The 19,712-nt window shown below is 42.7% G+C and overlaps 1 protein-coding gene across 6 annotated transcripts in view; it reads right to left on the reverse strand.

Annotated features, from left to right (window-relative positions):
* The window catches only part of GALNT9 (polypeptide N-acetylgalactosaminyltransferase 9), a 313,510-nt gene that overhangs the window by 109,438 nt on the left and 184,360 nt on the right, over positions 1-19,712 (reverse strand). For 5 of the 6 annotated variants that reach the window (XM_080373517.1, XM_080373516.1, XM_080373515.1 and 2 more), the window contains one exon: positions 10,647-10,764. In XM_080373517.1, coding sequence (XP_080229643.1) covers positions 10,647-10,764 — 118 coding nt within the window. Of the gene's footprint in view, positions 1-3,252; positions 7,435-10,646; positions 10,765-19,712 lie in introns of those variants that run through there. The other variant, XM_080373520.1, reaches the window with a different exon arrangement.

Consider the following 19,712-nt stretch of genomic DNA (forward strand, 5'->3'; position numbering starts at 1 on the left):
TCGATGTGCCAGCGAACCCTGACATTTATTCGTATTTTAAAGTCCCATTTGACCTTGAACTGGAGCTAACTGGAGCTGAACTCGTCAGCAGCTCTCTGAGGCTCACTGGGTCTGGCAGATCGGCACTTCCAGGCTGAAGGCGCAATGTCAGGGCAACAAATGCTCAGACCACGAGCAGGAAAGGCTGAGCCACTGACAGAGGCAGGGAAACGGCACCGTTAACACCACAGTGGTCACAGACCCACCAGCTGATCCAGCCCATGCACTGCTGCAGCGCGTGCCTGCATGTTCCCGCAGTACAGCTGCTCAGCAGTCAATGGATTCCTTGCCGAGGGTAAAAAGGGTGAGGGAAAGGATCGAAGCACAGCAGGACACCCTACGCTGTCCTCCGTGGACCGCTGCCAGACTGGCCCTGCGCGGGCACTGATGGTGAGTCACAGCGGGGCAGGGACAGAAGCCACCACCTTCCCTCCCGGGGAGGGCCCAGTGACCCAGCCGCCAAGGGCAATGCAGAAGATATACGGGCAACCCACCACGTACCGCCAGCACAACATGGCCAGATCAGCTGGGAACAGGAACCAGAATCATAGAACTCCAGAGAACCGCTTTGAACGTGCTCTCACACTCCCACTCAGGAACGGGCTTTAGAACTGGCTTGTTCCTCCTGGAGCCCATCAGCCTTGTCCTCTCCCCACTCAGCCATGCCCTAAAGGAACACAGGCATTTTAAGCATGGTTCCTCTAACTCATGCGTGTGCTGTAACCTCCAGGGATCACTTCAGGCTTTGAATTCAGAACAATTAGCAGGGACATACAATAGTCTATTTAAAATAGTTTCAGCCTGGGCTCTGCTACTTAATGACTCTCAAACGTCCTGCGAGGACATTGTTAGAGCCTTCTGCCTCACTTTCCCCTTGTTAAATGGGGGCATGCTCATTTACCTGCTCCCCCAGAGCATGCTAGGAACTACGGGCGGGACACGTTGAAGGTACCAAATTGTTTGGGTTTCTGCTGACAGGAAGATATTTGTGTAGATTACATGCTATTAGAGACACAGAGGACATCTAAGTGGCATTCTAGGTAGAAGTAATGCAGCTAGTTTTACTGAAACATGCATATAGATTATTTTATTACAGTCAAAACACTTTGCAGTTGCACCCAACACAGATTTTGCAGACTTATTTTGATGCACCTCTGGATTCTTCTTGGCTGCTTTTCTACACTATAAATCCTGTATGTTATACTAAATATGATTTTTCAGTGAGATCTGCTTTTCCAAGCTTGGAATACAATAGAAATGACAGATATGCCATTTTGTGTTCATTTTTCATTTCTTTTAAATAGCTAACACCTTTCCATTACGTTGGAACAAAGCTACCAATGAAAAGCAACTGGCATTTTGACCAATGCATTTGTGCATGTTATATATATATACCTAATATTGCCATGCAATCTAATCTGATGGAAAAGAAACAGTGACCTATGGGGATGCAAGGTAATCTGTATGGATCTAGACCAGATGCAGTATGCAAGCAGTGAAACTACACAAGGAGCTATGTAAGTTACAATAAATGTGCTAATAAAACGTTCCAGCCAACCTGTTTCCTTATTTTTCCTATGTACGAAACAAGATTTGAGAAAGAATCTTGGAACTTTTAAAGGAAGACTTTAAATATTTTATTGGAATTTTTTCCCCCCATTTCCTTCCTTGTCTACTGAAATGACTTAATTTGTGCAGGAATAAAGCAGGAATTCAGCTCCACAATAAAGATGAAAACAGGTACAGAACAATCATCAAGGTCCCAAATCCTGGTAGCAAACATGATCTAAAGGTACATTACTGCACGCATCATGTCCCAAAGTACTGTCATGAAATGTTCCCCCAAAGCTTTTAAAGGACACCAGATTGTAGGAAATGATGTGCCTCTGAGCACAATGATGAGCAAGTTTTTTTTGTTTGGACAATCCATGACTGGTATCCTCCTACAACATGGCTGCAAGCAAATGCTCACTGCCACCAGTACCAAAAAGGAAGAGATCATAAAACTGAAGGAAGCTGGGGAAAACATTTTAGGGTTTACTTGCAGAAGGAAGATTAGGTGGCAACAGATGAACTTGCCTGCTTTGCTGATTTGACTCCAAGCCAAGGACTGCCATCACGCTCGCAGACACTCACACGTGTGCACTCTCTGTGCTCAGCTGAACAGGGATCTGTTTCCCTGCTCTGTGCCCCATGCCAGCCCCCCTGTGCTGGGCTTCATTCCTCTGTGAGCAATCTGGGGGAGAGACTGTCTCTCCCTGCCACCTTCCTGCAAGATGCCTGGCCAGTAGTGCCATTCTGAAATGGTAACTGCAAAGCAAATGAACTGCTTTCAGAGGACATTTTCTGCCACTGTAGAGATGACAACTTTACCGTTCCCTGTGCTGTTTTGCCCACTATACAGTTACCATCATCACTGCTACTTGTGGATGGGCAGATTGAATAGAAAGGGTAGGAAACAGACTCCTCAAGATCATGCAACTGGTAAGTATTCCCCAGTCAAGTCCTTGGCCTGCTACACAACACAGCTGCCTTGTCCAGAGGTGCCTTTGTTGGGAATATTCCCATTGCGCTAAGCAAGACAGTAAAACCAAATCTACCAAAGTTTTGCATTAGAAATTTCTCACTGGTGGCTAATCTGCTGCCTTCAACAGAAAGTAGTTTGTCTGCTTCGTGCAAAGTGTTAAGTTGCTTCTTTTTTGTGTATTACCCAGAAAACAGATAATGTTATAATTTTTTGGCACCGAGGAGCAAACTTCTATTCAACAACACAAGTACGTGCATTATTCCTTCTCTGCTCCTGCTCCTCAGCTCAGAAGTATCTGTCACACAGGTCAGCTCAACATGCTTCACTCTATTCAGGCAACGCTATTGCAAGGATAATTACTAGCCAGTCAGACATTTCTTTAGCAGACAGTAAAAAATATCACATTACCTCCCAAAGTTTTCTAGGCAGAATTAAAACAAAGCCAACAAACCCACAACTCATCAAAGATCAGCTGTTTTCCTCATGCACACATGACACGAATGCTTTGCCTACCAGCAGTAAGGATTTATATGCCTCTGTTTAACATCATAAATAACAGCAACTTGAATTTTCCTACAAGGGTAACACCTCAGCAACAGATCACAAGTTATACATTTCAACACCTACAATACCACCTCCAGACCCTGTGCTCAAGGCTGGAGGATCCTATAAATCTGACAACTCACCTCCAAGGCTGAAGCATATTTTCCCAAATGACATGGTTTGCCTGGAGGATGGTACCTGGGAAAATCCTCCAGCAACACGGCCACATGTAGGAGTCCTGGCCACAGCAAGCAGTCTGGGCTGCAGGTCTCACGTCCCGGCTGCTGGTCTGGGTCAGGAACCTCCCCTCAGGACACAAACCCAAACTAAGACTGCTCCAGCTGAAAGGACTCTTGCCATCCTAAGAGCTCTCTATGTTTCCTGGAGGGTCAGATTAAACCTCTCATCACCAGACAAACAAGAACCACCTGGGGAATTAATCAAAAGGTCAATTAGAAAATGGGCATCTCCCTGCTCTGGAAACAGCTGGTATCCTGAAACACTTCTGCATTTCATTTTTCAAGTGGAAGAATGATGTTTTCCACAGCACTGATAACTTTTTTTTAAAAGGGTTCTGAAAAAGAATCAAAATGGTTCCAAAAATCTCCAAGAAACCTTTTGCCAGGTGTGCTGGGAGCTGACTAAAGACTAACAGCTGGGCATGCAACAGCCCAAGCCAGGCTTCCAGTAATCAGCATCAAAATTTAAGAGTTCTACAGAACATTTGGAGTTCTGGATGAACTGTTATTTTGTAATAGAAAATATGTTATATCAGAAAGTTTCTGACCAGCTGTAGCTCATCTCTAGGCTTTTGGTTGAGTCTCCTCATTAGGCAAGTGAAACCTATTTCAATCTCAACACAATTAGCATGCTCAACTTCTCGGCATTTTTCCCCTCTCTCTCATTCAGTTCACACCACTGCAGAGGAACCTGTGTCAGATTTAGATTAAATCTGCAAGAAAGTAACTGAGAAAAAAGCAGCAAAGACTAAGGAAGCATTTCCTTTCCTTAGTTCTTTCACTGTTGATCTCTTTCTGAAATTTCTAGCCTTGGCTTTTATAATGTCCTAGTACATGAAAGAGTTTGTAACATAAAATGTTACACTCGATGGAGCATGATGTGATATTGAAGCCAAATGGCCAGATGCTCTTTTGTGAGCTATTTCCAATGCTCCCACTTTAGAGAGTGTTTTTTAACGGTATTCACAAGCTCTAGTCCTGTAGTTTGCTGGCAATTTCATGCTAGGGCACCATTGCGCTATGTTCTGATGAAAACATTGTTTTCCATTCAAGGTTACAGTTATCATCAATAAAAAAAAAAAAAAAGAAAGAAAAGAAAAAATAAGGGAAAAAAGCACACTGTGGTTCAAAGAAATTGCAGACAGGTAGGGAGCTGGATTGTCTCCCCAGATACAAGATCATGCATCCCACTTAGAGTACAAATGAGACTATATAAATAATCTGGTCAGAGGAAAAACCCAAGCACTCTTAGTCAAAACAGGCCAAGGGCCATCTTTTAGGTCTTCGGCTTTGCTTTACACTGTTTTCACGTTCTTCTCTTTCATGTGCGGGAAGACCATTTACACGGAAAATCTTCCAGTTTGAAACATGGTTGTTGTCAGACATTTGAAACCTGGCACCAGGCGCTGGCTGTCACACTGGAATTCAGCCTGTCCTCATCTGCTTTTTTCATGGTTTCTTGTTTGCTGACAGCACTGCATCTCTTTGGTTCACTGCACGGAGGCACGAGCACCAGTTATGGGGAGGATATAACCACAGAGTAACCCGGGCTGCTAACAGCTTTCTCCGGGTTGTTAATACAGTTGTTGCCCCGCGTAGCCCGTTGGGACTGGCAGTTGCACGCTTCGGCAATGGGACAGTGGTGATTTGTGGTGACATCAGCAGCCTGGGATTTAATGCCTGCATGAGCATCTTCACTGACAACTAAGTCAGCCTGTCTCCTTTTCCAGACAGAACGCATTATTGCTATATACAAATGTCAAGCCTAATCTCATCCTGTTTGAATCAATGAAACTCAGCTGGAATTAAAAGATGCTGCACATTTAGATGGGCAGAGGACCTGGCTCATCATATATGCACATCACCACAGAAAGGGCTATTCCAATCCCTATTTTGAAGAGGGAAAGGAGCTGCGAATTAATGTAATCCAGGCACTATGAACTCAATCCTTTCATGATTTCTTAATGCTTGACTTTACAAGCTTAACATTCTTTTACCTTAGGAAATGCCTATAAAAATGCTAAGTTGAACTGGAGAAGGAAAAGAGAACACCTTTACTTACACAGTTTAACTGGAGGGTGAGATCCAGGGAATTTATCACAGAGATCTTTGCAACCTATGCAACAGGGCAACTTCCAATAACAGTAGATTACATCACTTATTAGGATTTTGCTTAGGCAGTGCAGAACTGGTAGAAGTTTGCTTAAGCAGAACTGGTCAGAAATAGCATTTTAATAGCATTTAACCTCATACTGGAAATGCTGATTTATTGCACTGCAGTGTGAACAGGCAAGTCTAAGAAAAGAGTGCACTACATTTTCAGATGCCAGCAATTGTGAATTTTTGTTAACATCATTTAAATGATTAAATATCTTCAAACTGAAAGGCTTTCTTTTAAACTTTCCATTTGAAACTGAACTAATTTATACTAAAAATTACAGCTTGGGAAAGGGCAAAATAAATAGGAAGTATTTTTGAACTTACTGGAATAAGACATTTTGATTAACCTGTATTTTTGGACAATTTTCACTTGTATTTTACCACAGCATGTGGAAAAAACACCCTGACATTTTGAGAAAATCTCCAGAACAGAGTTCCTACTTACCTCTTAGCTCTAAGACTAGGGGCTTGGTCTCATGAATCACACTGGGTAAAAAGCACTGTCCAGAATCAGAATTAAAGTTTGCTATACATAAACCTTGTGACATTTTTATTACAGCATACCAGCCTAGAATCTGCATTTAAACCACTGACTGCTCAAAGGAATCTAAATCTCCTTAGCAAAAGGGAATAAAATCAGGTCAAGAATTCACTGCTTGACAATCTACCATTAGCATTTCTGTTCAGAGAAGATGTAGTTCATCTGATTTAAAGAAAGTAAAGCTGGGCCACATAGCATAAGTTTGGAAAGTCTAATGATTTACTTGTGTGTAAAAGTCCATTACATAATGAGTTTTATTTCCTCACAAAGAGATTTCAGTGAATCTGCATCATGATTTTTTTACAGTACACACAGTATTCCTGCAAAGCCCAGAGGTGGAATTGCATTTCTATATACAGAACCCACGCTTGATTTCAGCTAGGCAGCTTGCCCACCATTAGCATTGTAATCACAACAGCAGAGCGCGCAAATGATCTGAGCTTTTATCCTGTTTTCAGACAGTTCTTTTCAATCACAATGAACTGTATGTTCCCAGGACCGTGCCACTGCCGGGTGCCAGAAGCGGCCCAAGTTACCTGGGACACATCTGCAGGAGCTGAGCTCACAACTAACCTGAAGCATCCAGCCAAGCTATGCTGCAGAACTAAGCCATCACTTGAATTCACAATAGAGTTAATTTGTTACACTGGTACCTAGGGACATCTCTAATTTATTTCTCTGGCCGGGACCTCTTAAACAGTAGGTTTATTTAAGATATCTCATATTGGGTAAGTCATTAGTTTGGGGGGGCAGTTGTGCGTTGTGTGTGCTGGTTGTTTTTTTCTCCCAAATCTCTGAGTTAGCACCTCTAAGAATTCACTAGCTGATGCAGATTCCCTCCTTTGAAGTACATCACAGTGCTATCGAGAATAAAGAATATGGCCAGTTGACGCTGGCCATAAAAATGAAAAGGTTTTGCTTTCACTTGTCAATATGGCAACATATTTTTTATTTAATTAGTTTGGATTCTTTATGGTGGAAGCAGAATATAATTTGTACTAGACCATCCTTTAAAATAAATGCTTGAGCTCTTCCCACCCACTGTTAGAGTTGATAGGTACAAAATAAGAAGAACAGCAATTCATTCACCTTATCACTGGAGCACCAGAGGAAGAGAGAGATCTAAGTGCAATGATTAATGACTTGCTACAGAAAGATGCATCATAAACTGTTTGTATTAGGTCAAATCATAAACTAGGCTTTTAATGTTTATGGGCTCCCTTTCTAAATAATTAAGTGTGTCTGTAGCTCCCACTAGGAAAGGAATTTACATGACAACTGCAAACCATGCAGTTTTTTACAGGGTCTCACTTAAAAGGCTCCATCTTCCTTTACATTCAAGCACTGCTTGAATTTCTCTTACTACTGGGTTATCTCTCTGTACTACAGGTCAGAGAGACCATTTGATGTCCAGGAGCAGCAGATATGAACACGATCTACCCCGAGTTTAGTGTGTCTTCTTCAAGTACAGGCACATTCACAGCTTTGCTGCAGGAGAAAGTACCATTATTTTTCTTTATCTCTGCCTTCAGGTTGGGAAAGGGACAGCTGAAGCGCAGCTGAAATGGAACCTGGGCTACCTACTGCGCCCGGGCTCCACGTGGGTACAAGGAGGCAGAGCAGCGGTCTGGTGCTTGCCTGAACGCAGCTGACAAGCCAAGCTCACCGTCCTTGTGAAGGGTACCTCATCCACACAGGAGCCAGCTACCATCTGACTTTGTAAATTCCTGGCCAAAATCAGCTTTTAGGTGCTCACAGACAATTCCCATCAGCTTCAGTAGCTGGTTGGTGAACACTCATTGAATAGCACCATTTATCCATTACAGAATTCAGTCCTGTGTTTATCCATCTTGTGGTGAAACTGTCATCTTTGAAAAACAAAGAACAAGATGACATTATGTAAGTGTCCATCTTTTTCTTTACTATCACAAGCCTGCAATCATGTCCATCTCTCTTCCATTTCCCAGAACAGCTGGTGCTTTTTCTCAACCAAACCAGAATCTCCCTAGCTTGGCAAACAGACATTGGCTTTGCTGCAAGGCTACTCCGCTAGGATAATGTCTCAGCTCTAACCAATATGCAAGTTTATACAAAAAGAGAGTTTACAAAAAGAGCTGCAGAGCCCTAAACATTTTCAATAGATGTGGTAGCCCCAGTCAGTTTATACTGAAGATCACTCTGGTTAATTATTTAAACATTTCCAACTATGGAATTTAGAAAAAGGAAAAGCCAATAGTGGAATATCCAAGATGATGTTGTGGTTTTGTTGTTGTTTTTTTTTTTTTTTTTAATAAAGAATAGATTTAAGGGGGATTAGCTGGGTTATCAAACAGTATCCTCCCAAATCAGCTAATTTGTTTCACTGACTTTCGCTATTTCACGTTATTAAAACAACTTAAATGAAGGTTGATTAGATGCAATGTAATCTAATTCAGACACTCCAAGCCTAATTCCTTTTCTTTTAGCAGTAACATGATAATAGTTTGCAAAAACTTCAAAGGATTATTGTTACAGCTATTTTAAATAGGGACTGTCTTCAGCCAAATGCCACTTCCCCACAAATTTATTATTTATTATTATATTATTTCTTGCTCTTTACTTATTCAATCATTTCTTCCTTCCTTTTTCTGTCTTCCATTGATCCACACAAGCAGAGTCATACATGGGCAACAGCATCCCTCTGTGCAGGTGTGGGGGATATGCCAAATACCCCCACATGGGTCAGTGCACCACGCCTTGGGAAAGGAGTGATTTTTGCAACTTATTTTGAGATTCTGGAGTTTAAAAACCAACTTTGTAAATTCACAGTGATTTTATAAATATCCTAGAGGGAAGGGAGAAGGCTCCTGCGCATTTTCACCCTGTTAGTTTCTGACAGCTCTGAAAGACACACAGGAGGGGATCACATGTAGGAGTTGCAAATTAGGAGGCAGACACTGTGTATTACTTACCGTGCTAGATCCGGGCTGAAAACAGAGAGTAACAGATCTGTGCTATGGGCATACAGCTTATTGCAGAGTGAAATCACTCATATGCCTGTACTTTCATAAAGCCTTTTTCAAACAGTAGGGTTAATTATTCTTTACAGGGCAAAAAAACCCAAACGAAACACACACACACCCCCCTCCCAAACACCCAAAACCCAAAGAATGAGAGCTGGTTTCTGGATCCCAGGCTTCCGCAGGCTTTAACAGGTTCTCTACCCCTGAAAACCTGTCCTTGCTCACTTCAAATCCTTGTCTCTTCAAGCAAGTGCCATTTCATAATCCTATTAAAACCTTTGCCTCTGTTTACCAGGAGCCCTAATCATACTCAGCAAGTTCTTCTCATCTAAGGAAGAGCGACAGCTTTCAGATTTCTTAGGAGGCTTATTCATCAGCTACGCCAGAGTTTTGCCAGAGCATTCAATCTATTCTGGGAGCAGCCATGTGGAAAAAGTTTCAAACAGCTCAAAGCCCTGCACAATGATAAAGGAAAGCTCACACAATCCTGGTAATAGCCTGACCCTCTTAAGGAAAATTGGATGATTTGTGGTAGCAGTTTTTCTGTCCCCTATGTGAATTCTGAGCCTTAAAGTATAAGCAGTGTATTCACACAGTCCCATTACAAACCTTATCCCTCTCGCGATGCTGGAATAATAAATAAACACCCATATGTGAAAATAAACTCTTGCTGCAATGACCTTCTTCCTCAGCCCACTGGTGTGAAGGAGTTTGTAGCCATTTTAGAAAAAAAGAGTCAGATAAAGAATGGACTAATTTGATCTTCAGTGTTTCACCATGAGCAGAATATATGCTTTAATGAGTGCATTACATGCACCAGGGACGTGTTACTATGACGCAGGGAATAAGGAGTAAGGGGAAAATAATTAAACAGTCAGCTTTATAATGAGGAAACTGTGTTCATGCAACATTAAGTGGCCTAATTTTCAAGTGATAAGCAAAGACATGTTCCTTGGGCTTCAGAAGGACTTGCTGGGAAACACCACCCTGAAAACAAGGGCAAAGGATCACCAAAATCAAACCTCCTATAGGTCTAGAAGTACAGGGTGGACTGATGCTGTCCCAAAGTCACCTGTCTACACTTTGCACTGACCTATCTGTCAGGATTGATTACCTGTACACTGTAGTTCTTATACTATAAGGAGGACCCCTAAAGTTTTAAAATACCACAACATTCATTGTGCATGGTACGCAGAACTTAAAATTGACTTCTACCAGCCTGGCCTCAGCTTTCTGTTGGTACTGCATTTGCCAGGCAACAAGCACTCACCGTCATCTTGGTGCAAGGAGCACATGGAGACTTAGTGAAGCTGTTTGCACAAGCAGAACTACTAGGAAAGGGGAAAATCTGTCTCATTGTGTTCAGAGACTGACAGAATGAACCAATAAACCATATTTCTGACTGCTATCAGTTCTCTCAAGGCCAGTAAGGCCAGGAATATTCATTTACTGGGGCTGTCAGTTCCAGATAGTGTTGCAATATCAATTACTTCAGTGTAATAGCCTATCACTCAGACAGCAATTCTGTTGGGCCACAGGCTCCCCGTCTTTCTTTGCGAATGGACATGGCACAAAGTCTCTTCTTTATTACTCACCCTCATGCCTAATTCAATGTTTTCTCCTCCATAGACCTCCATACCAGGGTCAAGCAAGCCAATCTCACCAAAATACTCTCGGTCCACTACAAACGAGCATCCAATCATGGCTGGTGTCCTGCACAGAGAGATTAAAGCAAAAAATTAAGTTGCTTATTAGCTACTACAGAACCCACCTCATAACAAATTTATAGAGACAAAACAGTTCTTAGCCTTCAAGTTTACATTTTAAATTTATTTTTGAGCGTGGAATCACATTGCACTTCATCCGTCCATGGACAAAGGACCTTGTGGGACCAGAGCCACCTGAATAACTAACTCACTGCTACACACACTTGCACCAGCTGCTTGTGAGACAGGCACAGGATGTAAGTCAATTACTCCATGCATGTAAGTCAAGCATCAGGCTGTTTTTCCTTTATCTTATAGACACAACCTCTGTGCTGGAGCTGAAGCTCACCACTATACTGAGTAGCACAAGAACTAGACAACACTTTATTTGAAGACTGATTCACAAAAAACCCACAAGCTTTGTCAGAAATGAGGAGTCCCCTTACCCACATACTAGAAGTAAGGGCATGTCAAGAACCACGGATCAATCATGGTGTGAAGTCTGGCAAGGGACTTCCCAGAGCTGACTTTAGGAGATAAATTTCAGTCTCTGTGAAGCTGTTACATGATTAACATTTCTATGTTTGCTGAGGGCAGTCTTTAGAAAAGGGAAAATTCTCAGATGAAAAGACTCTGCCCTCAGATCTGCCACTGACCAAGTGGGTGACTTCAGATAAATCATTTCCCTTCTTTGAGCATCAATTTCTTTATGTGTAAAACTATGTTTCTGCTCTCCTCTACAAAGCAATCTGAAACCTTTCACTGAGCAGCACTACATGACAACACATTTTGAGATCATTTACCATATGAACACAGATATTATTTCAATGCACTACAAGCTAGTGATATTTTCCAGTTTCATTTGTCCATGCTTTCTCTGCATCTCTGTACTGGTCACAATGCCTGCCTCTAAATTTTAAGCTAGGAGCTAGGATTTGCTACTATAGCCCCCAATTTAAAAATGTAAATTTGACTAGTTTTAAGGTGGAAAACCAACAGGAGCCTGCAGCTCCACGTTCAACTCGCAATTCAGCTGCAGGCTGCACAGTGCCTACTGCAAGATCACTGGTAGTCACCTGCAGTGTGATCTGCAGGACGTGCCCAGGCCTGGGGGACAGACACCACCCCCACCCACCCACCCACCCACCCCACCTCCCCATTTCAGTGGGATCCCAACAGACCAGACTGTCGAAAGAGGAGAAACTGAACACTTTTGGAGCTGACCTAGAAGAATGAGCTGTGCTCCCTCTTCCAACAAAAAGGAAGTGATTTTGGACCATCTGGCACATACAGCATCATTCCTAACAGTGCTACTGTAAAAAGACATCAGGAAAATCCTAGCTTATGCCAATTTTCTATCTCCTAGTAGAACAGAGAATGCTCTGTCTATGGTTCAAGCTTTTTTTTTTTTTATATATATATATATATACACACCATGAAAATGCCCTATAGAAATAGTGATGATGGAAAAGGTCTAAACCCTATTTTAATAAGTCCCCTTTCTAATGCACTAATGTTATACTGTGACTACGATGTCTCTGTTGTCCCAAATACCTGCATGTTTCTTCAATTTGTACAGAAAGCTATTCACAAGGTATTTGCCCATGACATCTGAGAAACATATCCATGAGGCAGTTTCATACACATGTCAAAACCTGCCCTGGTCGGGAAAACCAACACATTTTCTACCTATGTATTGGTGGATCCCACCGGTAGCAACAACCGGTAGCTGGAACAGTGTTATCAAATCAGGTCCTTTTTCTCATCAACAGTTCACCATTTCTACAGCAGGAGGTGAAAAAGGCTTTAAACAAACATCCAAGATATGGTCAGACAAAATAATTCTTTGCTCCCAGGCTTAATGCATACTCCAACATAGCAGAACACAGTTCAACCTATGGCAGGAACTATTTGGTACCCTTGAAAATGTTCATTTGCTGAAGCGCTGCTTTTACTTATCTGTAATGGACTCTGCTGTAGCACTTGCATTACTGGTACCACTTCAGCATCTCTCTCTTGCACTTTTTCTCAGCCTGAAAGCCATTGCAACCTCTCAGATCATTACAATCCTATACTGCAGTGCATACTATCCCTCTCATGTTTTCTCTGTGTAATTGAAAAAGGCAGCTGTTGATAGAAACACATTTGATCGGCACTGTTTCTGACAAAGAAGTTGAAATAGCTTGATTAACTCTCATGTTCCACCCTCACAGAGTGGATCATGAGCTGGATCATGAGCTGGGGGGACAAGATTCGATAGTGGTTACAAAGGCAAACATCTGGCTTTTACAGATGACTTTGGACTGAAGTGGGGCTCTCAGCCAGATCCCTGCACCCATTCAGTTGAAAAGGCTGGAGGGAACTGAGGCCAGATGTCACAAACCCTACAAAGAAACTGCAGCAGGGTCGCTACCAGCACCCTCAGTGCTCGGACCTCTCCCACATCTCACAGTCGCCCTTTGCGTGTGCAAGAAATTCCAGCACTTCTCTGTTTGGCGATGTTCTTTGTGAAGACATTCTGTTGAGTCAGTCTCTAGTTAGAAGTGGTCTCAGAGCTCTATGAAAACCCCACATGGGGGTACTCCTGGCTGGACACACCCATCTGCTGTTGATGCATATACTCTTACAGCAGCATCTTTGCAAGATGGATGACATTTATAAATTCAAATTATGTGGTGAAATGCATCTTCCTGCTTAGAGTTCCTAGAGCCATACCTGAAGAGAGACTTGCCTAAAAAGTCTGAGAACTCTCCTGTACGCAGTACCAGACATGTCCTGCATTTGTATCTATTTGTATATGTATTTTTACAATGTATCCTGTATTTGGTCTAGAAACTGAAATGAAAGGACATGCCCAAGGAAAGGGAATTCAATAGCTCTAGAATGAAATAAGCCTTTGAGGTGGTATAAAAAAGGGAAGAAGGTAGGGGGAAAGAAACACATACCATTTTCTTTCTTTCCATTTTTATGTATTTAAAGCTAAACACAGGCTTCACTGGATGAAGACTAGAGCATCACTGCTTTGCAAAACTGAGCTGCTGATCTGGACTTAGACTCATTCTCTTTTCAGCCCCTACCTCCCACCCCCATCCTCTGGAAGCAGCTCTTTACAGCAGTAGGATGCTCCCATGAGGACATTTCTCCTTCCTTCCTAATGAGGAACAGCACCACTAGGCTTTGCAGACTGCTCTCAGGTGCTGGAATCTCTCTCTCTGGGGGATGGATTTTTGCAGCTGTCGGTTCTGTCCATTAAAACACTGACTTGTTAATTGAATGGGGGTGGGAAATACATTTTAGATGCAACTACATAATCATCACTCACAGACGAATGCCACTGAGGACTGCCTCTGCAACTCCCTCTCTCTTTTCTAGGTTTTATTTCTTCTCATTAGATGTATTCAGATACAGACTTCACAAGCTTTCATGGCTTATTCAGAAAAAAAGTGTTTTCAGGAATAAGCCACAAAAGCAGTGCAAAGGCAGAAGGAACCACGTCCAGCTTTTCAGAGAAGCCAGTCAAAAATTGCCACTGTCAGTGCCTTCACCTGAATTTGGCTGTCTGCAGCCGCTGCTCTTCGGCACTGCAGCATGGCTGCAAACCCAGAAGCTGAGCTGGGAAGCCTGCGGCTCTGCCCTGGCTGCATCCTGATGCAATGGAAGAACTTGCCTATGATGCACAATGTGTGTTCAACATGTCCATCAGGTTCAACCAGAGTTTTGGGCATTCAGTCCTTGTCAAGCCCAGGCTCTTAACTTCCCTGCACTTTGACTGACCCAACTGTAAACTAAGTGTAATGCAACTGCACAGCCCCGTGAGCTGGGGGACCCTGACTCTATTCCCAGCTCTGCCATTCATCTGAGCCACCTCCCTCTGCCTCTGTTTCTCCATTTGTGAAGCACATGGAATAATACTGGGTGAAAGTCTGAGAACTGCTTCAGCAGCTTGAAAGCCTAAGATTCACTTCTAAAAGTGCTTTAAGATTATATGGTGGGTAATTTTATAGTGGACTACAGCGTTACATTGACATAGTGAAAACACTTTAAAAAAAAAACTGCTCCTGAAAAAACCATGTGACCCTCATTTGGCTGCTATCAGTGAGTTTTTCCAGTACTTTAAAAACTCCATTATGTCTACTACTTTTAGTACAGTGCAGCAAAGACTTCCCTTGAAAGTTAGAAATGGATACATAAGCAAAAGGAACCATATTAGTACATCTTAAACACTGCTCACTAGCCAGGGGCCAGCAAATGAGACGGGGCATGCCTCTAGCACTTCACAGCTTCAGAGTAAAATATGTTAATCTAAACCACATCTGCTTTATATAGAGGGACCCTTTTCCTTAAATCATGCACTATTCAGTAAAACACTTTTTAGAAGGAAGGCATCACAAAATAGAAGTATGCTATTTTTTACCAACACCCCAAAGGTGCTGGGCAACTTCATTGATCTGTGGAATATTCTTTGACACAACTGAGGATGTTATAAGCATTAATTACAATCAACAGCAGCACTCAAAGGATAATGTGGGAAACACAGCAACATGTTTTTTGCAGCTAAAACCTTGAAATGCAACATAGAATAGTATTGATTCTGCACTGCAGAAAGGTACAGCATAGTAAATTTGTGGAAGTTACTTGATGGCATGGCTGTAGCAAGGGAGATGAGAGAGACATTACTCTGGGTAATACCCTGGGGAAAGGGAGGAAGCAGAGAGAGCAGCGGTTCGTGATGGTGAACACCCCCTCCTTCCCTGCCTGCTGCTGCAGCAGGTCCAGTGCAGGTGGTTATGAGGGAAGAGATGCACCGCATGGAAAAGGGCAGTGCCTGCTATGGGGTGGGGTACCAGAAGCAGAGGACACCTTGGACAGAAATGAAAGCTGCTTGCTGTAGGTCTGAGTCATAACTATTTCATCTTAGGTCTCCAGGAGTACAGCTCTGTCAGCAAAACTCCAGCAGGCACCAACATCCATTTCTCCAGCCAGGTGCATCCCCCTCCTTCCCTTCACAGACAATGACGGGTGCTGCCTCGGGGGTTGTCAACACCAAGTGAAGGAGAAAGGGATGAGCGCTGAACTGACATACTGCACGTGACACAGTAAGTCTTCCTCTCCCTTAGGCATCTTTCTCCCCTTGCCTTAAGGTCAGTATACATGCAAGCAGGTCACACTTGAAACAGTTTTCAGAGCACACAAGTCCAATTTCCAGGACAACTGACCTATACTCACACACAAATACATACATACAAACACAAATATTAACTGTTTAAAAATGTATAAACATAAATGTATATAAACAGGGATAAGGAGAGGGAGAAGAAGACTCAAATGACACGTCACTTCCCATACCTTTGGGGTTTCCACCTTCCTTGATAGAATGTTTCTTTGATTCAGGTTCTTAAGCAGCACCTCACCCCTGGCCTGACAGGTGAGTGGGGAAACCTGCATGGTACCTGCATAAGCATTTAGTTTTTCTTACAATTCATGTTTTCTGCAAGAAAGAGTCACACCAGGCTGTGGGAACAGAACTCAAGGACAGATTTGCTGCTTAGTAGCAACAGGAAAAAAATTGACAAGCTTAATGATGGGAAGGTTTGTTAACCCCTTCAGAGAGCTACAGCATGTGAAAAAAAGCAACCCAGAATGCTTGGCTAGGAAAGGCAGGGCAATAGGGATGCAGAATATCTCTCTGATGATGCAGAGAAGTATATTTTTCGGAAAAGGCAGGATACCCGCCAGAACTTGGGCAAATAAAAAAGAAACTGTTCTGTTACAGACTCCTGTGAACCAGCAGCTGAAAAGATGGCCACAACCAATCAATAAACAGTCACCAGTTTTATTATTACATGACAGTACGGTTTATCCCGAAAGACGTTACAGATGAGCCCCTTCCTAAGCTCAGGTACGCAGCTGGATTTCTCCCCAGAGCAGTGTGGACCCGCCATGGCTGCATCGCCACCGCTGTGACAGACCAGCGCAGGGCCTGACTGCACGAGATGGGCACGCACGCTCCCAGCTGGAGCCGGCAGCACGAGTCACTTCACTGTGGTCTGTCAGACGACAGTTCCCATACCTGAGCGAGGCACACCTGCTGTGTAGGGCAGCTGACTCAGTGCACGCACATACCCATTCCTACTGGTACCAAGCTCCAGCATATTACAGCAGTAAGTGAGAACATATGCAGCAATGAAATGCACCACTGCTGCTGGAGGAAGATAAAATGGAAAGCTGTGCAGCGCTTGGCTGACTGAGGCTGACTAATGACTCTAATGTTAGTGGCTGCTGATCAAGAAATCAAACACAGAGCAGTCCATCATAATCACGGCAGGTGAGGGAAGATGAGCCAGAGCCCAGGATACCATAAACCTTTGCTGTTCCAAAACCCAGTAGTATCTTCTGCATACAGAAAAAACCCAGCTTGTTTCAATGCATAGTCAAATTCATTAGAAACCCTCTGAAATAGGATCCTTTGTTACACAGTTTGTTGCCAGATGATAAGGATGATTTTGGGCAGTGTGTTCTCAGGAACACAAATGGAAAACAACGTGATGGACACAGCATGTCAAAATAACCACTCTCATTTAAATCTTCACGTTGTAGACATCTTGCATCTCAAATGTCAAACATGCAAAATGGATTGCCTGCAGAAACCGATTTGGGGAACATCAATTGTTCTGAATTTCAGAGTATTAATGCAGGGAAAAAAGAAAAGAACCAACTTTAAACTGTATCTTTACAAAATCTGACACTGTTCTTGCTATTTCTTTACCTCTGTTTGCACTTCAAGGCCACATGCCCTTTGCCACTTGGACCACAACAGCTGATCTGACATTTTATGGTGTGCACCTGACATGACTGCCTGTACGGTGCCCCACTGACTTGAGGGACAGTTCCTGCTCCTTCCCAGCAGTGTTCTGAGTAGGATCATACCACTTAGTGTCCAAGAAAGTAGAGGATCAGGCTTCAAATAAAAAAAACTCCTGAGAAAAGAAGCAAGCACATACATCGCGTAATCCCAGAAGAAGACAAGAAATGGACTCTACTTTCTAAATGTCTCACCCAATTCTGCAGATCGATGATATTTATTAATACAATGCAAATATCAGAAATGCCAGGGCTCTGATTCTCACTGATACCAGGGTATGCATTTTTTTAACACTGAAAATTTTTAATCCCTTTGGAGATCTGGGAGAAAGTATTCAGCTATACCAACCATGAAGCCTGTCATGGGGTTATTAGCCTTTTCTTTTACAAAACATACAGCGAGACACAAAAGAAATCCACTATTTACTGAAGACAGTGTCTAAGGAAGCCTTAAGAGGGACAGCGTCAGCAAGGATTACATGAACTTGCAGGTTTTGTGTTGACGAACAGTCCTGCAATGAGTGCACTGAAGAGACACATGGATCCAAACACCATCAATGAGGACTAGTTTGCATGCCTTGCAAACCAGAGTGAAACAGAAATCGTAGTTGCAGTACATGGTTTGGAAAGCTGGCTGCAAACCCAGAATCTGTACCAAACCAACAGAGATTTTTGAAAAAGTTTGCTCATTAGTCTGACTTCCCCTTCCTTTTGAAAATACACCTTAGATTTTCTACAGCTGCTAAGTTCCCATCATGGGTGCTTTCAAATCTCCGTTCTAAGTACGGACTTCCTGATCCTTTTCATCAATCACCTGCATGCTCACTCTTTCCATTACCATAATTACACTGGCATATCACTTAAAAGCCACAAAATTGCATTGTATTTCTATCGGCAGGCGTAACACAACAGCACCAACAGCACAGCCAAATGCTTTTGCAAATCCATCCAGGTGCTACTGCTCTGGAGACCCATCAGAAATCAGTGCAGTGTGGCTTCGAAGTAGATGCTCTGCTAAAGCACGTGTTCCCAGGGAGAGAGGTAAGTGTTCATGGTTCAACACCGATGCCTCTGCATTTTAGGACATGTAATTCGTAATTTGCAGGAGAGATACTTAGGTAAGCACAAGAGCTGAATGCTCCTGGTATTTGTCAGCAAGAGTTGGGCGTGCTCCTCCTTGTGCTGCTCGTCTCACCTGTCTCTGGGCAGTTTATGCACTGTTGAATTGGAGGGTTTCTTCACTTGGGTTCAGAATGAAATTGCTCCTCTCAGGAGCCACGCGTCAGATTTCAACACTACTCAGTGCTTAAGTTTGGACCTTATTCACTTCTGTATTAGTCCAGCTCAGTGCAAGAGCTTGAACATAAACCTGAGGAAATCCCATGATAAATCAGACCCTGTATTGCTGAAAAAATCCTCTTCTCTCAGCATTACAGGGATGAGATTCCTTATTCTTGATTAAAAAGATCTGTAGCTGAATTTCCAGAAGTGTTTTGCAGATGCAGCTTCCATAGTTTAGGGAGTACACAAGCCACCACCACTGAAAGTCACGTATAAGAACTTGCTGAGGTTTAACCTCCTAGTTCAATCTTATCTGATATGTGATCATTGTCTCCAGAACAGAAGATACTCAAAAAATCATGTGGAAATTATTACAGTGATTTCACATATAAACTAGAAGTAATGAAGTGTGCAAAACCTTTCAGGAATAAAAGAATGAAACCCTGATTTCAGAAATGAAAGCTTTGGCTGATTAATTTTCCTTCATCAATAAACTATTTCTCAGGGCTGAGTGAAACAGATATAAAACACCTGCACTTTTAAAACAATGTGAAGACAGCAGGGCACGTTATCCAGGAAAACTGATTTCCTAAGTAATTACTTTCCTGCTTATTGAGGTTTCAAGCTGAGCAAAGGGTCAGTGATGAAGGACTGTGCTGTCTTGTAGTAAATAAGGTTAATGTTGCTGTATAGCTCTTTTGCAGTCGCAAGGTATGAGAATGAACCTAAGTGCAACTTGCAACACTTGCTCAAATACGGATTGCAACACTGCTTCCTGTACGAGGGATGGATCCTGTGAGATGGCCCCATCCA

This window comes from Falco punctatus, assembly GCF_963210335.1.
Source record: "Falco punctatus genome assembly, chromosome: 1".
Classification (NCBI taxonomy): Eukaryota; Metazoa; Chordata; class Aves; order Falconiformes; family Falconidae; genus Falco; species Falco punctatus.